Genomic DNA, 24,514 nt, shown 5'->3' with positions numbered 1-24,514 from the left:
ATTAAATAATGTAAAGCATTTTAGTCCAGCTGCATTGAATTTGCTCCCTCATCACTCATATTCGTTTTATCCTCCTCTATGCTCAATCCCGCCCACCATAGTAGCCAACGCCACTAGCACCACTACCACAACCACCTTCCTTCTTTTAGTACGTTGTCATCCGAAACCCCAACCGGGGCCATGCTCTTAAGCGTTTAAATCTATTAATTTTAATTATTATTTTAAAATAAATAATTATTATTTTATCATATTATAAAAAACTATAATTAAGTAGATTAGCTGTAAAAATTAATTAGTATTTTTGCATCCGAAAAAGTGAGAAGGATGATCTTTAAATAAAAAATATAATATAGAATTTAAAATAAAATATTATTAATCAATATTTAAATATTAAAAAAAAATGTCTCACACTTAAATTTATCACCTTTAAACCTCAAAATCTATCGAACTGACCCTATCTCCATCCAAACGAATTCTAATTCAATTGCTGCTATGGATCCTTCAAATGCAATAAAACTTTTTGAGAAATCCATATATAAATGCTCAATATTGGAGAGCTAGGGCATTGGTGAAGGAGCTTTGTAATGCAAGTTTCTTTCATGGAAAATTTGTTGGTACCCTTAGGGTATATATAAGGGATTGAACTGCCATGGCCGTATATTCACAAGTTAAAATTCAGTTTTTAAGAGGTTAAAGTCACCAAGTATTTAGGTAGAAATTTATTACAAACTACTCGGTCTCTAAAAGTAACACATGTTCATTGAACATATGAGAAACACTGAAACACATGTTTTCCTATTAAAAAAAGAAACACATGTCCATATTCAGTCAAAAAGAAAAAAGAAAAGAAAAGAAAAAAAACAAAGGACATGTATGCTTGCCTGATGCGTTTCTATAAAATTAAGTCGGAAGGATTCCTGGTTTCATTATCAATATTGGCTTTACATGAATGTGATGGAATTACAAGTAATTAATTAAGCTAACAAGAAGAGAAATTAATTAGTATTACAGATTACCACAGTAGATCGACAAGCATGAACTTGGTTACACGCTTGCATTGAAACATGAACTACATGCTTAATTAGCATCGATCCACGCATGCACACATAATTACTGAAAGATTGATCATCATCATCATCATCAACTTGCATTAATGTCTAAGGTTTTCCTCTTCCTCGCTCGCTCACAAAACACCCTTCTATGTATCTATCGATCACTTCTCAATCATGAAGATAATAATTAATGAACTAGCTTGCTCGCTCAAGAAATGCAAACTCAAAAACAAAGAAAAAGAGGGGAGAGAGAGAGAGAGAGAGACAGTGAAATTAGTCACGTTCTTTTGCTATGCCAGTCTGGTCTTCCTAATGTGAACTCCAAGCTTGGCTTCTTGCACTCCAAATTAGTCGATCCTAAGTAGCTCTTCACTTGAGTTGAATCACATTCCTGTAATTTTTTTTTTTTTGGGAAATTTGATTACTACCAAGTATGTGTGTATATATATATATATATAGTGAATGAATGCACGCATTTCTATTAAATAGGTTTTCGGGAAGAAAAATGTTAACGTGACACTCTCAACTAATATTTGGATCGATCTTTTTTTTTTTTTTTTTTTTAACATGGGTTAATCCAAAGATTAATTGAGAGTGCTATGTACGTACATCAGCATTGTTGGATGAATGTGCTGACACAAGTTTTATGAATATGGATGTCACATGATATATATATATTTTGAGCAGCATGGTTGATGCATGTTATATGATGGGACTCCATGAAAAAAATAAATATTATTCATAAATAAACATTTAGTACCTGCAAATTGTGGCCTCTTGGTCTTTGTTGTGGCTCGAAGGATGCTGGTCTGGGTCCCTCCATGTCATTGGAGTTAGCTTGTGGCCATGCCTCTCTACTACCGAAATTCAATCGGGAATTTATCAGTTAGCCCGAAACTATTCTGATGATAGATTATTTGTGCATACATACATATATTGCATGGTAACAGTCAAGAGTTAGACCTAGCAAATTTCCCCTAATTTATGAATAAATAGATCTTTAAATAAATTTCAATTAATAGAAAGAAACACATTCAATTCTTCTTTTTTATTTATTTATTTTTATGTTGTTCAGCTCACATGCATAGAAAGAAGCACATTTGATCCTTTTTTACTCGTCTTCTCTCACCTGACATGAAGTACTAGTCCCATTCCCCTATCCTAGCTAGAGTTCAATTTGCAGCATATAGATCTGCTATCTATCTACATATTTGTCAAGAGCAATTAATTACCATATTCAGTACTCTTAGTCTTTCACTAGCGGAATAGTTGAATTGTAAAAATTTAAAAATTTGAAAAGATATATTGCAAAAATTAAAATTTTGAAGGTCGAATTAAAAATCGTCCCAAACTTTAATAAGGTATAAAGTGTAATTTTCCCTAATATTTATATAGAATAGTAGCTAGCTAGTGTAATAACACTCATTGTTTGTAATCTTTTAGTATTTTGTTTGTTTTATCAAAATTAATTAGTACTATTTTTCTCTAAATTAAATCTCCAAAAACATAATATTCTATGAACCCTGCTAGAGAGAGAATTCGATTCTCTTCTTCTTTAATCCATTTCTTTAAATTTCTTATCAGCAATCCCATTATCTTATGTTAAATTTACATGAACTACCTAGGATTTGTTTTTGGCAGTAGAAAGACTCAAGACATAGATTGGAAAAATATGTAGGAAGGAAATGGCATCTCAAAGCAGGTAGATATATGTTCATATCAACTTGGATATAACTAAATATTCTATGCATGATAATGTTATATTTAATAAAGCAAAACTTCATCTGCGTTTGATTTGGTTAACTAAACAAAGATCCAATTAGTAGCTCTGGCCATGTACTTAAATTATTTCTATGAATTAATGTCCATAAAGCCATTTCATTTTTCAAGCCCTAAGTTCTAGTTATGACTAATTACTAGATGCTTATGTTCTTCTTCTAAACAATCACATATCAATATGCGTAGCAAAACAACTTCTGATCAGAAGGTTGAGGATTAGCAAAACAAAACCATTCTCTTAACTAATTATAACCCTCAACTAATTTATAACAAAAGTTGAATTAGCATAATGATCATTAGCAGCAATTATACCGTTTAATATGATAATGAATCCTCATACTGTTTCAGGTATCCAAAAGTATATGAATTTCACTAGGGCTACAAATCTATCAAACCTTTCACAAAAAGAGGTAATATTGGAAATGAGATCTGAAGTAAAAGAGTTACAAAATAGTAGAAGGAAATCCCCACACATATTTAGATTTTAAAAAAGAGAAATTACTGATGTACAATATTTTGCTCATACTTCCTCTATATTCTCCTACAAATTTAATAGATCAACCATTAAATTTGTAAGGTCCACCATTAACTTATGTGGGGTGTACATAAGCCTACTAATATAATGGTTGATTTATAAGATGATATAGGAAAAATATGGGCAAGATATTAATACCAATCATTTCTCATGCCGGCCAATAGCGCACTAGCAATTAATCCAAAAGGCATTAAAGAAGCAGTACTTATAATGACAGGAAGATCCATTAATTTGTAAGTTTCTAGATAATGTCCATATGAAGTAGACTATAACCATCTCTTACAAGTTGTGATAAATTATAGAAAATTTGGAAAGATTGATTTGTAAATGCTTACATCTTAGTTATCCAGAAAGGAAAATAAAGAAAAGAAAAGAACTTGTTATAGCATATATATTTTTGACATGCTATACCTTATACCTTATCATTCCTTATATATATATGTTCCTTATCATTCCCCCGATGGAATCAGAGACACAATGAAGTGCAAAGAAGCATCCAATTTTGAATTAATTAGCGGTTATAGATGCATGAAAAAAGAAATTTAAACTAAACTTCCCAAGGAGTACTAAGCTTCATCCTATCACTCTTCTATGGCAGCCATTATATATATTTCCTGGCCGACAGGTTCCACTAACTAGCTAGCTGGTTGGGCTCCTAGGTTTTATACTCAAACAAAACAAATTAAGGGAAAAGAGGAAATAAATCTAATGAAAAAAAAGGTGAAGAACATTTAAATGGAAGCTGGTACCTCGAACAGGATTATATCTTTTTTATATATATATACATAGTACGTTGATGTGAACCTTGAAAAGAAAAAAGCACTGAGAGTCAGTAGAGTGGTCTTTTTGGTCATATATGCAATATCCTCGTGGGCAGAATAAGAACCAGATTATTTTTAATAGACAAGAGTCATATATAATTAATTAAACGAATAATAACAGTATCTTTATGTCGTTCTAAATAAATAAAAAAGTGTTAACCTAATTGATTGTGTCTGTAACTTTTTTTTTGATACCTATCAAAGCTACAAATCTCATATCTCAGCTTAAATAAAAATCTTCCGAGACAAATTAAAGATGAAAAAGGGTTGAGAGAGAAAGAGAAAAACAAACAAACAGAAATAAAGCAAAAGCTGCCGCAAGAACCCTTTTATTCTTCAAAAATGGTGGACGTGGGTTTTCGTTTCTAAGCTAAGGTACCATGCAAAAGCAAAAGGAATGCTGTATAATATATATGCGTGTGTATGAGAGAGAGAGAGAGAGAAAGAGAGAGAGGTGAAGGTACCTGCTGGAAGAGTTACTCCAGAGAGTGGAGGAAGGATAGTCCATATGATCTTGTGGAAGGGGCTGATCAGACGGTCCTCGTTGATCGGTAAATGGACGAAGGCCACGGTCAGTTGTAGCGCTCCCCAAAGGGAAGATGTCGTCCTCCCCAGATCCATCTGATTGGCCTTCAAGGAAAACCAAGACTTTTTTTTTTCATGTGAATGCTTAAGTCATGCAAGCATATATAAATGTGGATGTATGATAGGTAGCACGCATGGGTGCATCAATGTTATGTATGCATGTGGTATTGATCACGGGGCAAGTTTGTGCATGTATGTTGAAGTATGATATTGATAGGATTAGATAAGAGGGGAATGGAAATGAGAAAGAGAGAATTTACCAAATGGGTGCAGTAAAAACAATGGGAAAAGAAGAACGTAAAAAGATAAGGCTGCTAAAACTAAAAGGCCGAGCTCAAGGCTAAGCAATACGAATTACCTGAGGAAGCTGCAGGCTTGTCAGTTGTCTTAACAGTCCGATACATCTGCAAACCATTTCCAACACTTCTTAGATATTTAGATATATAAATTAAACATCGCTCAACAATGAATAATGTGAAACAAAATAAAAAATAAAAAATCAGATATCTCTCTCTCTCTCTCTCTCTCTCTGGGGTATCTGTGGGCTTCTCCGTTTCGTCTTTAACCACGAAGGAGATGTTCGTTAAGGTTGTAATGATGTGTGTTATTGAGAAATGATGACTACTTTTGCTCTGTCGTCATTCTACTTTTCTCTCTCTCTCTCTCTCTGAGAAAGCGGAAGCTGTCTGTCCTGTCTCAGAAGAAGCTATATACTCCAACAAAGCTCCCTAGACTTTAATTCACTCACTCATTCATTCATCATTGACTCTTTCACTTGCTTTCATCGGCTACTGTGCCGGTGAGATAGATCAGAGAGAGGGAGAGAATCTGATATTTACCTGTAAATGGCTCTTGACATGAGCTAATGTGAGATCCTTGACATCCATGAGCTCAAGAACCGACTTTGGTGTAGCTCCTGAAACTCATCCCCAGAAAAATATCAGAATAAAAAATCTAAAATTAAAAAAAAATAAAAACAAAATAAAAAACAGAAAAACAAAATCCTTATACAAACAGAAAAGAAAAGAAAAAAAAAATGAAATTAAAATATATTTACTTTCGTGGCCACCAAGAAGCTCAACAGCATGAACGAATCGAGAATGAAGAGTGCTAGTCCAGCGCATCCTTGGTGCTCTCATGCTCCGCTTTGTTGGGAGCTTGGGCAAAAATCTTGATGATCTCATCATCCCATGAGAAGCCTCTGAAGCTCCAATCCCGTACTGATTGTGGTGGAGATGTTGATGATGATGGTGCAATTGGCTGGATTTGAAGGCATCCCTTGTTGTAGACATGATTGATGAGATGGGATCCAAGGCAGCTCCATAGAATGGAGAAGGAGAATGAGAGACAGAAGAGGAAGACAAAGAGGGATGATAAGAAGGAATTTGGTAGAAGCACATCTTGGGATCTTTCTCTCTTGTGTTGTGGTGTTGGTGGTCCATGGGCAGGAAGGGAAATGAACGGCTGTGATACACCGGAATCCCCTTGATTGGCCTCAAACCGTCTGATGACACATCCAGTAGCGAAACCCCATGATTTATGTGATTCAAGTGATTGTTGGAGTGGTGGTGATGATGATAGGAGGGATTTTGTGGCGGTTGTTGATGATCAGCTCCAGTAGTACTACCTCTGCAATTCCTCCCAAGAGAGAGCTCAGTGTGAGCTTGGGTGTCATTAGTGCTATTGCAAATTGAAGAAGAACAAGTGTTGGGAGGACTAATGTTGAGGGAAAGATCAGGATGTGGGGTTGAAGAGGGTTCAATGAAAATCCCTTCCAAGGGCATCTTCATTAACACTCTCTTTACCAAATACAAGCTTTTTCTTCGCTTAATTCAACTTTATATTAAAGAAATTACTAAAGAAAAAGTATCTGTTCAACATGTGGGTCTCTAATTTTGCTATGCTGCTCTTCGATCTTCAAGATATGTTTCTGCCAAAAATATCAAAGATTAACAGCTTGGTATGCTTTTAAGATAAAAGGGGTAGTAGAACTCAAGCAAAGGAAGAAAAAAGAAAGAAAAAAAATCTGCTCTATATCTAGCTAGCTAGCTTCTAAAACAAACAGACATGCTCAAGAGAAAGCTGGAAAGATAAAGAGAGAGATTGTGTTGTTAAGAAAAGGAGGAAGACATAATAAAAGAAATCCAGAAAATGACACTTGAAGTAGAAGAAGAAGAAGAAGAAGAAGAGCGAAAGCTCTCTCTCTCTCTCTCTCTCTCTGGTCAAAACCCACAAAATGCACCAAAAAAATATGATCACTTTGGATTTCCCTTCCCCGGAGACGACGGGATAAAAAACGTTAGAGAGAGAAAGACACCCTCATGTGTGATTCCTTTTCCCCCACTCTCCTCGCTCTCTCTCTCTCTCTCACTCTCTTTCATAATATTATTTTTTCTTCTGAAAATATATATTGATGGGGTCTCATTTCCCTAAACAAATGAGCAGGCAAAAGAGGCAAGGGAGAGGGTAAACGCGCATGACATTTTTTATTTTTTATTTTTAAAAATTTCTTTACAAAATCTTGGAGAAGATATTGAATTCGTATATATATATATATATATATATATGGAAAGACCCCCATTGACCTAAGTGAGAGAGAGAGAGAGAGAGACCCACAAAGGGTTTTTTGTTTGCTTTCATGTTTTGTACGCATCCTAAACCCTAATCCTACATTATCATTATTATTATTATTGCCTTAGTAAATTCTAATTCCCCTTTCATCCATCCTCCCAAATATTCCCTCCACTAATCTTTCAGCATTGAACAACGACCGACCTCGTTTGGCATGGTGGGTTTTATTATGTCTTCCACCGTCTCGTTGACTACACCTCTCTCTGTGTCAGGGTTTACAAAACCCTAGGCTAAATCGAAGTCAATTCTTTTAATTTATATAATATGGGATCCTTAACTCTTCTATTGGGAAGTAACCCCTTTCTTTAAATGCTCTCACTGGAGTCTGGAGATATAACAAAACTAGCTCGATCTGGGGGTTGCAACCTTTTTGTACTGCCATCTTTTAATTAATTTAATTAAAGCCTTTTGTTTACTATGCTCTACCCTAATTCAAAGCTTTGTTTGGATGGTGCATTTAATGCAAAAACTGGGTAAAAGTAAATGCTGTCTGGTTACTTTTTTGGATATGATTTATGATTTATCCAAAGAAAGTGAGTTGGGAGAACATTCATTTCCTTATTGAGACTTTTATATATATATATATATTGTCACAAAGTGAGTAAATTGCTAATTTATTTAAAATTTTTAAATGACACTGTACTGTAGATAATATTATTAAATGTAACAAATCAAAATTTTGATGGTAACATGTCCGGCTAATTAATTTCTGTTTTGACGCATTGCGATTAAAAATGGTCTTTAATCGTAGTTTTTATTTATTTATTATTATTATTTTTTATTTTTTGTTTTGTGCAATACAAAAGATTGGGGGACGGGGAGGGGGGGAGAAAAAGGTACATAATCATAGTTAGCAAAATATTCTATTATACTATATAATATAAGGTTTTGACGTTTGTTTTGACGTAAAATATTTTCTAAAAAAGTTTTTCTCTATTTTTCGGTGTTTGATATGATCGAAAATCTTAGTCAAAGCGAAAACATTTTCTGTTGACTAAGAAAACCTCATTTGAGATGCGATTTTATTATTATTATTATTATTATTTTGTAATCAATTTTTCGAGTTTAAGCTTCTACTTCTCAAGTACTCACAATACTCGACCTCCTTCTCGAATACACTTTCTCACGCAATTCATTCGCCGAAGTTTGTTGGCTGCCTTTGGAGGTTGTCGGAAGTCGTCGGAGGCTGATTGTGGTCGTCATTGCTATTTTTCATACGAGCCAAACACCTAAAAAGTTATCAGTTAAATTCATTTTCATGAAAGATGATTCGCTTAAAACATTTTCTAACAAAAAGTATTTTACGTCGAAATAGACAGAGCCTAATTAGTACATGCATGTATATTTGAGAAAAACACTTTCATTCCTCATTTGAAACTGAAAGTGATTTAAAAAATGCTATGAATAAAATATACATATTATTAAACGTTTTTATCTTTTACTTGTATTACCTTCCTACCCCTTCCGCACTCCTCTCACTGCCAACATCACTACCACAGTTGCCAATCCATTGTCTAATGATTTCTGATAGGGTTTTTGTTGAATTTTGGTACAATTAATTAATTAAATAAATTAGTCATCATGACTTTTTCAAAACACTTTTACTATGGTCTCTATGGAAATGCCTTTTGTCGATGGAAACAGATGGAGCTTAAAACATTGCATGTTTTGCCTATCATATCAACTCAAAGAAAATGAGAAGCAAGCATCTAGTACCTCCAAACCCATGTCAAAAGCCAGCAGTATCACTTGGTCAGATCATTCTACATACTTATATATATATATATATATATATATATATATATATATATATTCGTCACCATCACTACCTCCATGCCCAAATATATATATATATAATCTCAACATTAATAAAATTGTCCAGAATTAATATTAAGGTCCTAACACGTTCATAAAGTCAAACTGGTACCAATTCTTGGTTGATCATGAAAGGAAGATTTCGGGTTAAATGCAATATAGGGAAGCCAGAAAACTACAGCATGCGTGATTTCGGCCTAGCTATATATACCTGCAGTTGTCTAAACTTGGGCTAATGCATGTGGACCAATTAATTAGCCGAGCGGAAGAGGAAAGCAAGGTGAGAACTGGGCCACAAGGCCTAATAAGAGTCGACTATATATATATATATATATTAAATTTCCATTATATTATTAATTCATCATATATATCGCATGGTTATCATTATCTGCATGCGCAGAAGATATCATTTATTGGTGCTCAGTTTGACAAGAATGTATGGTGGAGAATATGGTGGAAAAGGCTGTACCCTATACCATACAGAGGATGCTCATTCCCCATCAATCACGACCATCTGATCATCAGCTGGTCCCACACTAGCATTTTTATATATATATATATTTTTTTTGTAAATAAAATTGAAAAGAAAGGAAAGAGTAACCCAGTTTATCTTGGAAGAGAGCACACTGTTATTTTATTTTTTTTTCTTCCGACAGCCAAAAGAACAGTAGCAGCGTTATGACCAAAAAGTAAAGCTATTAAATGATAAATCATCTAATCGGGCTGGATTTTTATTTTTATTTTTTCATTTTTAATTTCTTTGGGCTCCACAGATTTGACAGCTGGTGACAAATATATATATATACATGATGTTTATAATTTATATAGTGTCAATTTATTCTTCTTCATACTTTAAATTTGAACAATTGATATCTTGAATCGGTATATATATTGTAATTAATAAATCAACCCTAGCTAGCTTATAATAAAATTTTCATTTTAAGTTGAGTGTCCATTTAATCCTTATATATATTTTTCACTTGAATAATTAATCCCTTAGACTTACATGTGGTAACAAATCAATTCTTTGGTAAAATTTTCTATTAAATCTTAAACAACCATAACTTTTAAATAAATAACACCATAAGAAAAAAACTTATATTTTATTCAAATGGATATGAATTTAGTTTAAATTTCCTCACTCATAAGTCAAATGGTCCGAATTCTTTGGAAGGGTCAAAATGGAATGTCGACATCACCATAGATGAGGTGTAGGATCAATCCAGTCCTTTCGGATGTTGTAGTTTGTAAGATTTATCTTTTAAAAATTACTATTGAATTTGAAACGGTCATTATTGAATTTCGATTTACTGATCCAAAAAATTTGTTGCATGGATGTTTTTTTCAAATTTCTGTAATAGATGGTTGAGGTTAATTTCTTGTACAATCCAAAAACTATTGACTGTTTTAATTTTGTCCTTAAAATTTTCTTTCTTCAATTAGAAATTTAAATGGAAAACTAAATATTGGGAGTGCCAGGTTAAACCAAATTATGAAGCATATGAGGTATAATATTAGAAAAATTGAAAACCAAGGGTATCTAGCTACTAGCTACTAGCTAGCTTAAACCAAAACATAAATTTTTAGGTTTAGCCCTAAGGGGTGGTCAAACCACCCCATGTGGCCATGGGGGTGGCCGAATATTGGGAGTGCCAGGTTAAACCAAATTATTAAACATATGAGGTGTAATATTAGAAAAATTGAAAACCAAGGGTATCTAGCTACTAGCTAGCTTAAACCAAAAAATAATTTTTTAGGTTTGGCCTTAGGGGTGGCTGAACCACCCCCTGTGGCCACCCCCAACCGACCCGCCACCCCCATGGCTCAGATGGGGTGGTCGGTCATCCCATATTATTTTATAAAATTTTTTAATTTTTTATTATTTTAATTTTTATTTTCTTTTTAAAAATTAAATAATATGCTATTATTTTATAATGGGACACATGGTATTCTATAGTGCGTTGAATCAAAATGAAATGAATAATTAAAAATTCTCCCATTCTCCCCTCAATTTGAGGGAATCCGGATCCCACTAAACGACAGTGGGTGCATGTATGCAGGCAATGTATTTTGTCTTAAAATTACTAAAAATTACATAGTTTTGAAGTAGGGTAGTAATTATTTTCATAAAGTAAGTAGGTGCATTTATTACCATTGAATCCGTATGCGTACGTGTACGTGTTCGATCTACTGAACCCTAGACATCAACACAAATCTAACGTAGCCTGAGTCGTTCAGGTTGCAGCCGTAGCTAACTTGTGGTAGTTTTAAACTTTCAAGTATCATTCCAAGTTGGTTCGAATTAAGCTATGTTAATACGACTTTGAAGATTAGGCAGTAAGAGCCCTATTATTTAAGTTCGAACTAATACTTTTCTGAAGTTTGGCAGTATTGGGTGTTCTAATTTGAGCTGTACTAGACGTTTCAAAAAACTTAAAAGACCGGCAGAATAATGCAGCATTCCATGTGGCGTTCCCTTTATAAACCTAGCCTGAAGACTTACAGAATATAGTGTTCTAAGTCAGCCTAAAGACCTATTTGAGTGTGTGTTTGAAAAGCTTAAAAGTGCGTTTAACACTAAAAGAATTTGTTTGAAGAGTATTTGTTTGGTAAAAAAAATAAAATTAAAGCGCTTTTAAATGTCAAAAAAGCTAAAAAAATGGTTAAAGCGCACTTTTGACAAAAGTTTAAAAATGAAACTTTTGCCAAAAAGTGATTTTTAACTTAAAAGTGTTTTTAAATGTTCTAAAAGTTAGAAAATGGCCAATACGCACTTTTGACAAAAGTTTAAAAATGAAGTTTTTGTCAAAAAATCATTTTTGAGTTAAAAGCTATATTTCTCAAACGCAATTTCAAACAGACTCTAAGTTAGTTCGAAAACATTGTCAAAGAAATTCTTGTTTTCAACCTATAACCCTAATGCAGTTGAAACTGCTTAATGATCAGTTCAAACACTGACTTAAAAACTGCAAAACATCAGGATTTCGATTTTGTGCTTGGACACCAAGTTTCTCAAGCTTGATTAAGGCTACTCCATGCAGGCCTATTGCAAAGCTTTTAGGTTACATTGCTTTGTGTTAAACGAGGTTTCTTCGAGCCTCGAACATTCATGTTTCTCCTCTCTTAGAGTTAGTTTTGCTAAGCTACATAATCGCATTCTTCACATAAAACCTTCAATCACATGAGTCTTGGGATTGCAAGAGGAAGCTTTGTAGAAGAATTGCTCAAAAGTTCTGAAACTACTACAGTAGAAGCAAAAATGTCATTAATTTGCTTGGTACAAGGGAGTAAGTGTTACAAAGGTTTTGCAAGTGTGTATTTTCTGTACTTGATAATTCTATTTAATGAAATGATTTTTTTAGATTTAACTGCCCAGAGACGGTTTTACTTTTGAAGAGTTTTTCAAAAGATTTCCATTTTATTATTAAATTCCTTATGTTTATTGATTTACTGTTTTTATAATATTTAATAATTGTTTGTATAATAGTTATTTTTTAAATCCTGCATTATCTTGTGAATACCTATTCAACTTGTGAACACCTACTCAACTGATCGATCAGTCATGAGCCTATATATATTTTCCGTATTGATCGATATTCTGGCAATCAGTACATTATACCTTGAGTTTTGTGTAAGGTAATGCTTTTAATTAATTAAGTAGTGATTTGAATTAAAATAAATAATAATAATAATTAAAAAAAAAAGTAGTGATTCACAATCATATTTAGGTGAGGGTACGGGCCAGGATGAAAATAATGGGGGTTGAGTGCATCAAATTGTCATATTATTTTTGTGTTTATTGTACTTTTTCATGTGGGTGACAACTCAAACAGAAAAGAAATAAGTTAAGAGGCTCATTTTTCAAGAACATTTATAATATATGAAACACAAAGGAAGCACAAGTATGGTCATCTGGCCCCTATGCTCTCACATTAATGTGACGTACAAAATCCACCAAACTTAGAGATTCAAAAGCATGAGGAAAAAGATCACCCTGCTTTTGAACCTAAATGGGAGCAACCAAACCACATGACACGCTAAAATCCATATCCTTTATACAACTTTTTTGGAAAACTTTCACCATGAAACGTCTCATTATTGACTACTTAAATGCTCCTTTCTATTCTTTCATAACCCTTTTTTGGTCTTCTTTATCTCGATCTATACCTTTGCAAATGCTCTACTTGTAACTCATTTTTGAGAGAAATATCTCTACACTCCTTGAGTTGAACGAATGCCTTTTTGTTACTCGAAAAAATGAAAAGAAAAAGTTTACTTTATTAGTTCATGTAAACTACAGTACTCCAAATATATACTCACAAACAAATATATTTTGGATACTTACCTTATTGGCAATCATACCAAAATCTATTTCTGTGGAGATCAATTGCCATTCATAGGACATATATATCATGTACTCTTTATTTTCTTTTTTACTTTTTTTTTTTTGTGTATTTTTATATTATTTGGTAATATTTTGCATATATTCTCTGATTTCTTTCTTATTGTATTTCTTATTCTAACCGGCCGTGCGGCCTCATGCAATTATAAATAGGCTTAACTTGTGTACAGTTAAATTACCATGTAAATATACAATTAAGGTCTGTATACTTTTCTTTAGCTTGTTTTTGACACCTCTATTGCCTATTGGGTCGAAGCCACCACTTAGATTGATGTGGCTGAAACTTTAGAAATAATGCTTATTTGTGGGCTCTAGTACTTCTTATTCTATATATGGTACAATGATAAGGAAAATGATTTCCTTCCACACTAAGAAAACTTAATAAGCAACCGGTTTTTTTTTTTTTTTTTAATAATTAAGAATTAATTGAAAAAAAAATAAAAAAAAATCTAAAATGGGGTATACCCATGCACAAAAAATAATTATAATTAGGAAATCCCGCGGAAACTACTAAAGCAGGAAAGAGTAGGCCATGAGCTTAATAAGTAGAGAAACGCTACACACACTCTTACTCTCATACTTTCAATGGCACACTCTCTGACTAATTAGTAGTGAATATCAGTATTATTGGATTCAATAATAATCCATCCAAAATATAATGGTGATTTTCATTGTTAAGTTACGTCATTTTGGAGTGCGATAGTAAGAGTGTATAACATTTCTCAAATAAGTAACAAAGTTATCATAGGAGTCGCCTTATGCTATTGTGGGAGCCACCAATACACACATGCACAATCACTTTGATTCACCACTATTGGAGTTGTCACATTACCATGGGTGAAGCTTTCATATGGTGCTAGGTTATCATCAATATTCTATTATGGGAATTGGCTTGAGGGGTTAGTTAATTAGCAACTTCCCATAATTGACTTGATGGTGGCCGGCCACCCCCATAATTGGGTTTTGGGAGTTGCCGACCACCTTTATAATTGTTTTGGAATGGTTAACCATTCCTTATACCTATTTTTATTTAGGTATCCAATTCATTGGAAACTAGTTATAGGATGACCAACCATCCTTTAAAGGATAAAGGGGTTGTCATATTGGGGATTTTGGGAGGAGGGTAGTCGACCACTTGTGAGGGGATGAGGGGGTGGTTAGAGGTTCCACTGAGAGTGGTCAACCAACCCTAAACAGCCTTTTTAGGGTAGCCGACCATCTCATGTTGCGTCATTGGGTCATGACTAACTATCCTTTAATTTATTTTCATCTTTCAACTTTTTTTTTTTTTTTTAATCAAGTTTTGAATTAATGTTCTGAAGCGAAGAATTGCACCCTACAATTCTAAATAGGCGCCACCCCAAACTGTGATCCTGGGTAGCCGACCACATTAACTTATCTTGATCTTTAGTCTTTTTTTTTTTTTTTTCCTTATCTTGAATGAATGCTTTGAGAGGAGAGAATTGCACCCTACAATTCTAAGAGATGCTAAAACCTCAATAAAATTAAAATAAAATAAAATAAAAAACAAAACAAAACAAAAATTTTTGTGACCTCAATAAAAAAAAACAAAAAAAAACGAAGTTTCTTGTTCAAAAAACACTGCAACATGCCATTCCATGTATAACCGTACAACTATGGATTATCATGTCTTGTCATAGGTCATGATTCTCGCCCCCATATTTGACCAAAGTCAGATCCAACTACAAAAGCTTATTTGAGATCTAGGAGGATTTTGAGAAATAAAACTTCCATATATAAGCTACATAGTACTGTTGATATTTCGTCTAAGTTTAGTAGGGTCAATTTGTAATCAAAGAGACACGTTAAAGTTAGGGGTTGGCATGTCGGGTCTGGATTCATTTTGTTTAACTAGTCACTTCGTTGAGGGTCAATTCATACATTATATGTTTAGTTAAATAAGTTAAACCTTTTAATCATGACATAACCCATTTAACTAGGTGGACGACTCAGTACGACACAGTTAAACAGATCATGTTAAGTTAACCCAACCCACATAACCTATTTAATAAACGTGTCGTATTGGATCAATCCGGCCAACACGACTTGTTTCGACCTGTAGTTATTATATAGAAAAATATATATAATTTTATAAATAGGCAAATAGGTCACTCATAAGTTAAGTAGCTAGGTCGACTTAGGATTAATCAATTTATTTAATAGGTTAAGCGGCCGGGTCGACTTGTTAATGACTCTAACTTGATTATACCAAATTATAATATGTTAATTTTGTATTAAATTCGTATCAAATTTATAAATTATGTCAAAAATTATCAAAGTAGCTCTAATTAAAGCTATCAAATACATTTGGGTCAAAGTTACATATCAGATACCCGTTGATATGTCTATTTTAGTGTGGAATCAATATTTTAACGATTATAATTTTATTTTATTTTTTTATTATTATTTTATTTTTTATAAAAAAAAAAACATTCTAACAAGTTCCTCATCTAGCTACCACGGGTGAATAGTATAAAGCAAACTAATTTGGAACAAAATGACAGTGTACTTTTTTTCCTAGAACATTTTTGAAACTTTTCTAACATTAATTTCGAGCTGACACGTACAAAAATAACATCCTTTCACTTGCAGACTTGGAATGAAAAAGTTCATCAAAAACTAATTAAGGAAGTATATTTTCAAAGGATAGATTTTCATATTATCCCCATAGTATAACTTCCATGGAAAATAGGTCTAGCTAGTAACTTATTTTTTAAGCTTCTATATATATTCGCCATAGAATACTCTGACAATGACAAAGTTGGAAAGTTTTGTTTGGAGAATTGTGGTCAATCTTTATCTCATAGTTTTTGTAATTTTTAATTAATGGGAAAACTTATAACTTAACTTAACTTAACTTTCTTGGACTTCTATCACTTTTACAATTATCCTTTCAAAGTTCAAAATTATCAAAATACCCCCTATTTTGTTTTTTGATAAAAAGAAAAAAAAAATTGCAAAGATTTACTATTTAGGCATTGGTCATGATTTAATGGAATTTGCAAAAATACCCACGTTTGAATCTTTACAATTTTTTATTTCATTTTTTTTTTTATAACTAAAAGATATGTGTATTTTAAGAATTTTGATAGAGTTTAATGAAAAAAACTAACGGATAAGTAATATTGCAAAAAATTAGAAAAGGGGCACAATAGATCCAAGCCGCTTAATTAGAAGAAAAGTGAAGGCTAAGGGCTTTAAAATAAAATCCCATCGATCATCATTAAAAGTGGTCACGTGATCACCTTCGCCATAGACCAAAGACACCTCAATGGGCGACAAGTAGAGCATTGACCCCTGACGCGAGTAAACATCGAAAGAGGAAAAACGTCGACACCAGTTCAACCAACAACAAACCAAAATCAACTCTTATCGATGATGCAACAACTGTGAACCAAGCTCATGAGTTGTATTGTGGGGAAGAATGAACATTAGGGTTTGGTAGGTAAGGATGTGATCAAATTAACACAACTGCAAAAGTCCAAGCCCATTGGATGTGATCAAACACAACGTGCGTGCTTGGGCTTTTATCAAACACAACGTTTCATGAAATGGTGGTCACCCGTTCGAGTTCTCTTCCCCCATTTTTTATCTTTTAAATGCTAGGATGATAAAGGCATATTCACTGTACGAAGAAAACGTTATGAACATTATGACAGGAAAAAAAAAAAAAAGACTTCTGTTCTCTGAATTATGACACACACATATAAGCTGCTAAAAATGGTTATATGTTGTGCCGCTATCATATATATATATATATATATATATATGATAGCGGCACAACACGGAATAAAGGCAAATATATATAATGAGATGGGAAGTTAAATGCATGCTGGGTGACAGTGACTTGGTAATAGAATCCATGAGCTCAGTGCCAAGCTGCCAGGGCCCCTCATCATCGTGGGAATTGGAACTTTGCAAAAATTATTGAAGCAAGGATATAGTACCTTGTGAGTGTTTAAAGAGTCTCTAAACCAGGATGAGAAATTTGCAACTATAAATATCATTACTTTAGAGAGAGAAGTGTGAGTTGGAAGGAGAGGAAGAATTTTTATTTTTATTTTTCCAATTTAATATTTGATTTAAGGAAGAATTGATAGGAAGAATGAGAGGGCAGGTTGGGGGAGGCCATGTGAGAGAATTGTCATCATATGACTTATATATATATTTGGATCCCCTAATAAACATTCATAACATAATAGTACATATTATAATTAACATCGCCTGCGTGGGCAAAATTAAAATGGAAGATAATATTAATTATTATATATAGAGTGTATAACTCTCAAAGAATATTTTGGACAACGAAAGTCTCCGCTGATTCTGCATGCCCCAAGCTTTTGACTCTCTCTCTCTCTCTCTCTCTCTCAGTTCAACATTCTCGTGGGTCCAAACCAACAATTACGGTCTCCAACAGCTGTCCAACTCAATCTCTACGTGAATATATTTAGCTTTTGGCTTTGGCCCCACTAGTTTCCTGTATACAAATACAACTATGGAAAATCTAGCAGAGAGCCACTCTCTCTCTCTCTGTCTGAAGATTTTGAGAGAGAGAGAGAAAGAAACGGAGCAAATTGCTTTTGTGATTCCCAAAACCAAAGACCGCATTATGGGAAGGTCCTTGTTCTGGTTTCTGCTTGGTTTGGTGACATGTAAAATGCTTTCATTTTCATCAAAGGTCACCAGAGTGCAAGAAAAGCAAAGATAACTCCTTTCCATAAAGCGATTCACAAATCTCTCTCTCTCTCTCTCTTTCTTTTTCTTTTTCTCTCTTGCATGGAGGAATATTTTCAATCTGTCCTTTCTCGTGCGATAAAATATGTCTATCTAGAATGTGTTGTACTACTCAACCTAATTTTATATTTTTGGTACCTTAGCCCCACCTCTTTTGGATGTAACGTGACAAAATCTGCTAAACTACTCTGCTCTTAATTTATGTCTCATAGCTTGGAAGATTATCTTACATTTGTGGCTCTTTCTCACCTCACAATTGGTTGTTACAAGTCCACATCCACCTTCACCCATGATTCGTCCATATACAAATTTACACAAATTATTAAGCTTCTGCTCTCATTTGTCATCAAATCATATAAAATTATTGATTTTTTTTTTTGTAGCTTGCGAGTGGGGTCATGATCATTTGTTTCTATAAGCTTTTTATGATCAAACCAACCCCATATAATTAGGTATATATGCCCTTGTGCACGACAAATGACACAATTCTTATGTGTTGTGAGGTTTACAATTGCTTATTGTTAGCTTCCTTGAATAGTACTCTAGTTCCAACATCAATTAGAGTTTGACATATCAGAATTCTTCAAAACTTGTACAACATATATACCACTTTTGGCAAATACAAATTCCATTCCCCAACCTCCTTAATTGTCGAGGAAGTGTGACATAATTAGCCCCATATATATCCTTCACAAGAAAACTTGTCCTCACAAGAAATCTAACATCAAATACTTATCCTCTAGTGGGTGGTAGGGTCATGAAATATCCACACTGAGTGAATAAATTATAAATGTGTTCGTAGGTGTTAAGTCTCATATTGATATCTTAGTAATTAGTTAAGTGAGGCTATACTTTATAAACGATTCTATAAAGCTTTGGTCGTAACTTAACTAATTTGTTTACAGTGATAGCGTAGATATGCTAAGGTCAATGCCACGCGCTTTAGAACAAGTTTTGGTCTCCTTTTTTGAGGTTAACTAATTTTGACTCATTTTTGCTTCTTTCTAAAACCTACTTCCTAGCATTTTTCAAAGAGTTCAAGGAAGGTAAGTTTGTTTGTTTGTTTGTTTTTTTTTTTTTTTTTTTTTTTTGAGTTTTGTGTGAATCGTACATATAAGAAATGGACATGTCAACTCCACATGTGGGTCTCTTATATATGACGTGTTAAGATATATCTGAGTGTTTGATCTAATATCCAATTTAAAAATTTGCACTCATTTCTAATTGACTGAGCAAACCCTCTCCATTTTTCTTTTTGGGTTAAAAGCAAAAAGGAGGGAAAAAAGGGATGTCAAACTTTCATTTCATGTTTGAATAATGATTCTCTCAATTTCAAATGAAATGGATAGTATTTAATTCATGGTCATAATGGATAGTATAAACATGCAAATATTGACTTCATTCATATACATCGTTACCATTAGATACATCGACTTATTTAAATCTTGACCATAAAAAGAATACCATCCATTTATTACTTTTGGGTATTACTTGACTGAAGCAACATTAATATAATATATGCAATATTTCTCGGAGTCCTCATCACGTCATTACCATCAACTGATCATCAGATTCACTTTGTATAATTGAGTCAATTATGAATGCTGTCGTGGAAACCTTGCAGATTCAACTCCATTTTTTTTTTTTTTTTTGACAGCTAAGAATATCCTATTATCCTATTGTAGCTAGTGCAGTCCACCATATATATTTATTTTATTTTATTTTTTCATTGGGGCTGGCTGTCATTCTTCGATCGTTTGCTTTGTAGTAGCTGATTGTCATGCAAGCACTTAATTTCCATTGGACAATGAAGGAATTTGTTCACTCATTTTAGGCACAATTGGAGGGATTACATTAGAAGGGGCACGGATGTCTGTAAAACCCGTGACATATTTCTTACATTAACACTCAGCAATTTCCAATATCCTCTGTGTTTTTTCTTGCATCACTTTCCGACAGGAGCACGAACCCAGAGGGACGCGGTACAATATCACTGTCGTGCAAAAGGTGAGCTGCTCCCATGGGAAACAGAAATTACACAGACCACAATAATTATCACTGTCATGCAAAAGGTAATTGGCAAAGTCAAATACGGTGGTAGTTGAAAATTTTGTCTCAGAACCTTAAATTTGGTTCCAATTTGTTACTCTAGGCCTTCTTCTCTAGTTGTAGTAGTGTAATAAAGACTCAAAGCATTCTTTGGCTGATTTAGCAGCAGAATCTCCAGGCATAGATTTAGGAACTTGACATCTTTGGGCATCCCCATTGGAGGTATATATATATATATATTATTAGGTGCTTTCTATGTTGAAATGAGGATGAGAGACATAACCACCTTTTCTTTTCATATCCTTTTTTGTGAATGTATTTGGAGTTTACTTTGCAGAAAGGTAACCTCGATCTCTTGGTTGAATGGGGATTTTTTTGGGAGGGGGGCCAATTCAATGGGTGGCGTCCAATAATTGTGTCTCCTAAAAAATGACGTACCTTTTAAAATTATTATTTAGCTTGTAATGAATCACTATTGTAAAATGATTTTTGGAGAGACACAAGAGAGACTTATAATTATTTAAAGAAGGACCCTCTTGTGTCTCATTAATGTTAAGTTCATGTACACGGTTAATTATTTAGGAAAAAATATAAAATAAAAAATGTGACTAAAAACTTCTTAGGGTTAAACAAAACACATAAATAAGTGATCTCTAGACGCGCTTTTCATTAGCAAATTAGACGAAATCTGTTAATGTGATATATAATCACCAATGATATTATGGCACGTGTTATTTAAAATAAAAAAAAAATAAAAAATAATAATAATTAAAGAGTGGTTGAACGTCCACAAGGCTCTCTTAGGTCCCCTCTGCAAGCCTGTCTTGTCAGCTGAGCACAAACCTCAAGTTGACAAGTATGATTGTTGATTTGTTTTAGTTTTGATTAAGGTGGATTTGAATGCCCACCTCAGTCGTCACTTTGGTGTTTAATGGTCAGAGGATATAGGTTTGTAACCCCTAAAGATCTATAAGCTGATTTTAGAGCTCTATATATCTTCAGATCCAATCCGGGAAAACGGGAGCACAGATGGTATATATGTATGTATATATGTTTAGTAGCTAGCTGTTTTATGCATTGATTGAAGAAATTATATATATATATATATATATATATATATATATATGAGAGAGAGAGAGAGAGAGAGAGAGAGGGTTGAAGAAGTAGACTATATATATAGGCTTCAGTATTTCATCCCCTTTGACAAGCGAATATATTGAGGGTGAAAGACCAACGCCCGAAGAATGTAGTAGTTTATAGTATTATTACGCCTACAAAACGACGCTGCATGTATACCCAACCACGTTCCAACAAATTAATTAAGCATCTCACCCACTTGCACCCTTTCGACCCCCAAGCGCGTCCAAGTTACTCATCCATCATTTTTTACTTGGGCAGAGTTGACGATATATATTCAATTAATAACAAACCTACTGCTGCAGCCCTTGAATAAAATTACATACAATTGAAACAAATATTAAAAAATAAATAAATAAATAACACAATCTATTTTAACAATTCATTCTACAGCCCTGAAGAGGATCTTCAAGATAGAAAGAGTAAATGGAAAAGTTGTTGATGCTAGTGGTAGCGGCCCATGGTAATATTTTATTTGCTAACAAAAGAGCTCCACAAGAAAGGGGCTAGCTAGAGAAGCAGGCCAAGGTAGAGAATCGTTAGATCTATCGGAAGGAGCCAAAAGTGGCACTGGCGCTTGTAACCCACGTGTGCAGAGGGAGAGGGAGTTGGTCGGTGATAGTGGAGGAGGGGCACTTGACTTTTGTGGGTGAAGAGGTTGCAAACGTTTTGTTAAGACTAAAAAAAAATTAAAGGGAAAGGAGGAACCAAAAGAAAGTTGGGAAAATGTTATTTGGATGGGGGAGGAGCGGAGGAGTGCTCTTCCCTCCTCCATAACTAGTGTTTGTAAAAGATTTTTTGTAATAAACTTAGTATTTTTCATCTAAAATATGTTGAAATGTCCCTTCCATAGGTATGATGAGTTTAAATCCTCCATTTACTTTGACATAAATATCTTTTCAAGCAAGAAAAAATATGTTTGGGAAAACAGATTGGTTTTGAAAATGCAAGGAGTCAGAAAACGCATCTCTGTAAAAACCAGGAATTTCCTATTATCCTTGTCCTGTAAAAGAGATCACGCGCGGTTGTGGGAGTGTAAGCACATGGATTTCATGCAAAGGGGAGTGATTATTAGTGTAGTAAATAGTTATTGATTGACACATGGAACAAAGTTGTACGCTTTGAAGTTGACATATGAATACGTGAGAGGTTAAACGAGGGGGAGGGGGAGAGAGGGGGGGGGGGGGGGGGGGGGTGTGTGGAAACCCTAGGTGGCCCATTCCTCGAAAAGAGAGTAATAAATGCGATGGGGGCAGAAGAATGCAGGACTTTTGTGGCAGAACGGAAAAGATGGTAATGATGTGAAAGGAGAGGAAATGATTTTGTAATCGATTGCTTTATGATTGATGAGCTTCAAAAAAAAAAGTAACAAAGCTCCGAGAGAGAGAGAGAAAAAGGGCATTTTTCCCAAAGCTCTTTTTTTGCTTTTGTTTTTCCTGCAACCAAAAGAAAGGAGGAGATGCATGGGGGTATGATGACCATATGATGATGTGCATGCATGCAACTGTTACCAGGTAGGGTGTGAGAGAGAGTTATAGACAGGGAGAGAGAAATGGTAGGGTCATGTATGGGGGTTAGTGTGGGATGTGTGACTGAGCTTTCACATCATGCCCCTGTGAAGAGAGAGGGTGACCATGAAAGTCGCTGACCATATTGTCTGCCCCGCATTTAAAGCGGGCTGTGTGTTTCTTATATACTAATATATATGCAGTTGTACGCTACTACGTGTGGACCCTCTTTCAATTCAAATTCGATCGGATGCCTTAAAACCCATCCATCATCTCCATCTTCCTCCGGGTTTTCTGTCACCCTTTCGTCACATTTTCGTGGCCTCTTTGGGCACCCCCAAACATTTTTATAAACATTTATTACAAATTTAACCCAAAAAACATCCTTAAAAGTACATAATTAATCATACCCTATATCATTATTTTAGACAATTTTTTCAAGTAAAAAGAAAAAAAAGAGTAGAACATATATATGGTTATAAACCTCTATTTTACTGAAGTCAATTCTCATATGTGATGAGACGTAGTTTTTGGCCGATTAAGTTACTCTTGAGGATAAAACATTGTAGTACTAAACATGTAACAATCATATTAAAGTCCTTTGGGCTTAGGCTTCCTATGGTAAATATTAACCCATTTACTTTTAATATTTTTCGACAAATCTCTTCCAAGTAACATGTATAGTTAAGTTATCTCGTCAGAAGTTGAAAACAAAAAAAAAAAAAAAAAAAAGAAATAATTTAGTGTCCCTGGTGGTCCTACATTGCAATTAACATTCATAATTGAAAAGGAAACCTAAAGCAAGAAAAGAAGTGCTACTTGTCTAGTAGATTTTCTACATGAACTTTAAGATCATGGGGACCAATATACAGTGAACAGATAGGGGATGGTCCAGTCCATTGAAATGCCAGATCCAGACCCAATAATTGCAGGACCAATCTGTAAACAGGATCTATTGGACTGCTACTCCAACCTTACACAGCTGCCTCGCTCATAAGTCCAAATCCCAAACCCATACGAACCCTATTATTACCTTCTACTAGATTTCTCTTATACAGGCCATTAAATTTAGATGGAGTTTAGGTCATGTCGAGATATGTGCATAAGATTCTATATATCAATCTTAACATTGATTTTTCAATCTCAATTCGTTAATTTCGTGTCAAAAATTATTGGTCATAAATATCGTATGTCGAGACATAAATATAGTTTACGGGTCATATCAAGAATTGTCGGCCCTAATTAAATGGGTGGTCAATTCTGTGACTTATCATCTGTTACTTTTGTAGAGTTGTGCCTACCTTAGTACCATTGTGGTTGAAAAGTCAGCAGCAGTAACAGTCTTCATGTAGCTCCAGGACAATATTAAGGAGAATAACATGGGCCTTTGAATAGCCTAAATTGCCCAACTCTTTTTCATAAGCAGTGCGAAATTAAATATCTCT

General features: G+C 34.0%; 1 protein-coding gene across 4 annotated transcripts; it reads right to left on the bottom strand.

The window, feature by feature from the left end:
• Nucleotides 1-900: 900 nt before the first annotated feature.
• KAN (Homeodomain-like superfamily protein) lies at nucleotides 901-7,149 on the bottom strand. Of its 4 annotated transcripts, none has more exons than XM_059595818.2 (6): nucleotides 5,830-7,149; nucleotides 5,612-5,688; nucleotides 5,131-5,176; nucleotides 4,652-4,835; nucleotides 1,813-1,906; nucleotides 901-1,443 (listed from the first exon to the last, which is right to left on the bottom strand). In XM_059595818.2, the coding sequence occupies exons 1-6, from the start codon at nucleotides 6,560-6,562 to the stop codon at nucleotides 1,330-1,332; spliced, it is 1,248 nt and encodes a 415-aa protein (XP_059451801.1). In that variant the 5' UTR covers nucleotides 6,563-7,149; the 3' UTR covers nucleotides 901-1,329. The 4 variants fall into 4 exon arrangements, with proteins under 4 accessions (XP_059451801.1, XP_059451803.1, XP_059451800.1 ...); XM_059595820.2 differs by having other exon boundaries at nucleotides 4,652-4,817; nucleotides 5,830-7,148; XM_059595817.2 differs by having other exon boundaries at nucleotides 1,813-1,909; nucleotides 5,830-7,147.
• Nucleotides 7,150-24,514: the final 17,365 nt, after the last annotated feature.

This window comes from Corylus avellana, chromosome 5 (genome assembly GCF_965113065.1).
Source record: "Corylus avellana chromosome 5, dhCorAvel1.hap1.2, whole genome shotgun sequence".
Classification (NCBI taxonomy): domain Eukaryota; kingdom Viridiplantae; phylum Streptophyta; class Magnoliopsida; order Fagales; family Betulaceae; genus Corylus; species Corylus avellana.
This window is presented reverse-complemented; position numbering and strand designations above follow the sequence as displayed.

Bases quoted from the DNA above. Each gene is read 5' to 3' on its own strand.
- KAN (XM_059595817.2), bottom strand. From the start codon at position 6,562: ATGAAGATGCCCTTGGAAGGGATTTTCATTGAACCCTCTTCAACCCCA. The intron at 5,177-5,611 runs GTAAATATCAGA...AATGGTTTGCAG, and splicing joins ATGTCAAGAGCCATTTACAG to ATGTATCGGACTGTTAAGAC. The intron at 1,444-1,812 runs GTACTAAATGTT...AAAAAATTACAG, and splicing joins CAAGAGGCCACAATTTGCAG to GAATGTGATTCAACTCAAGT.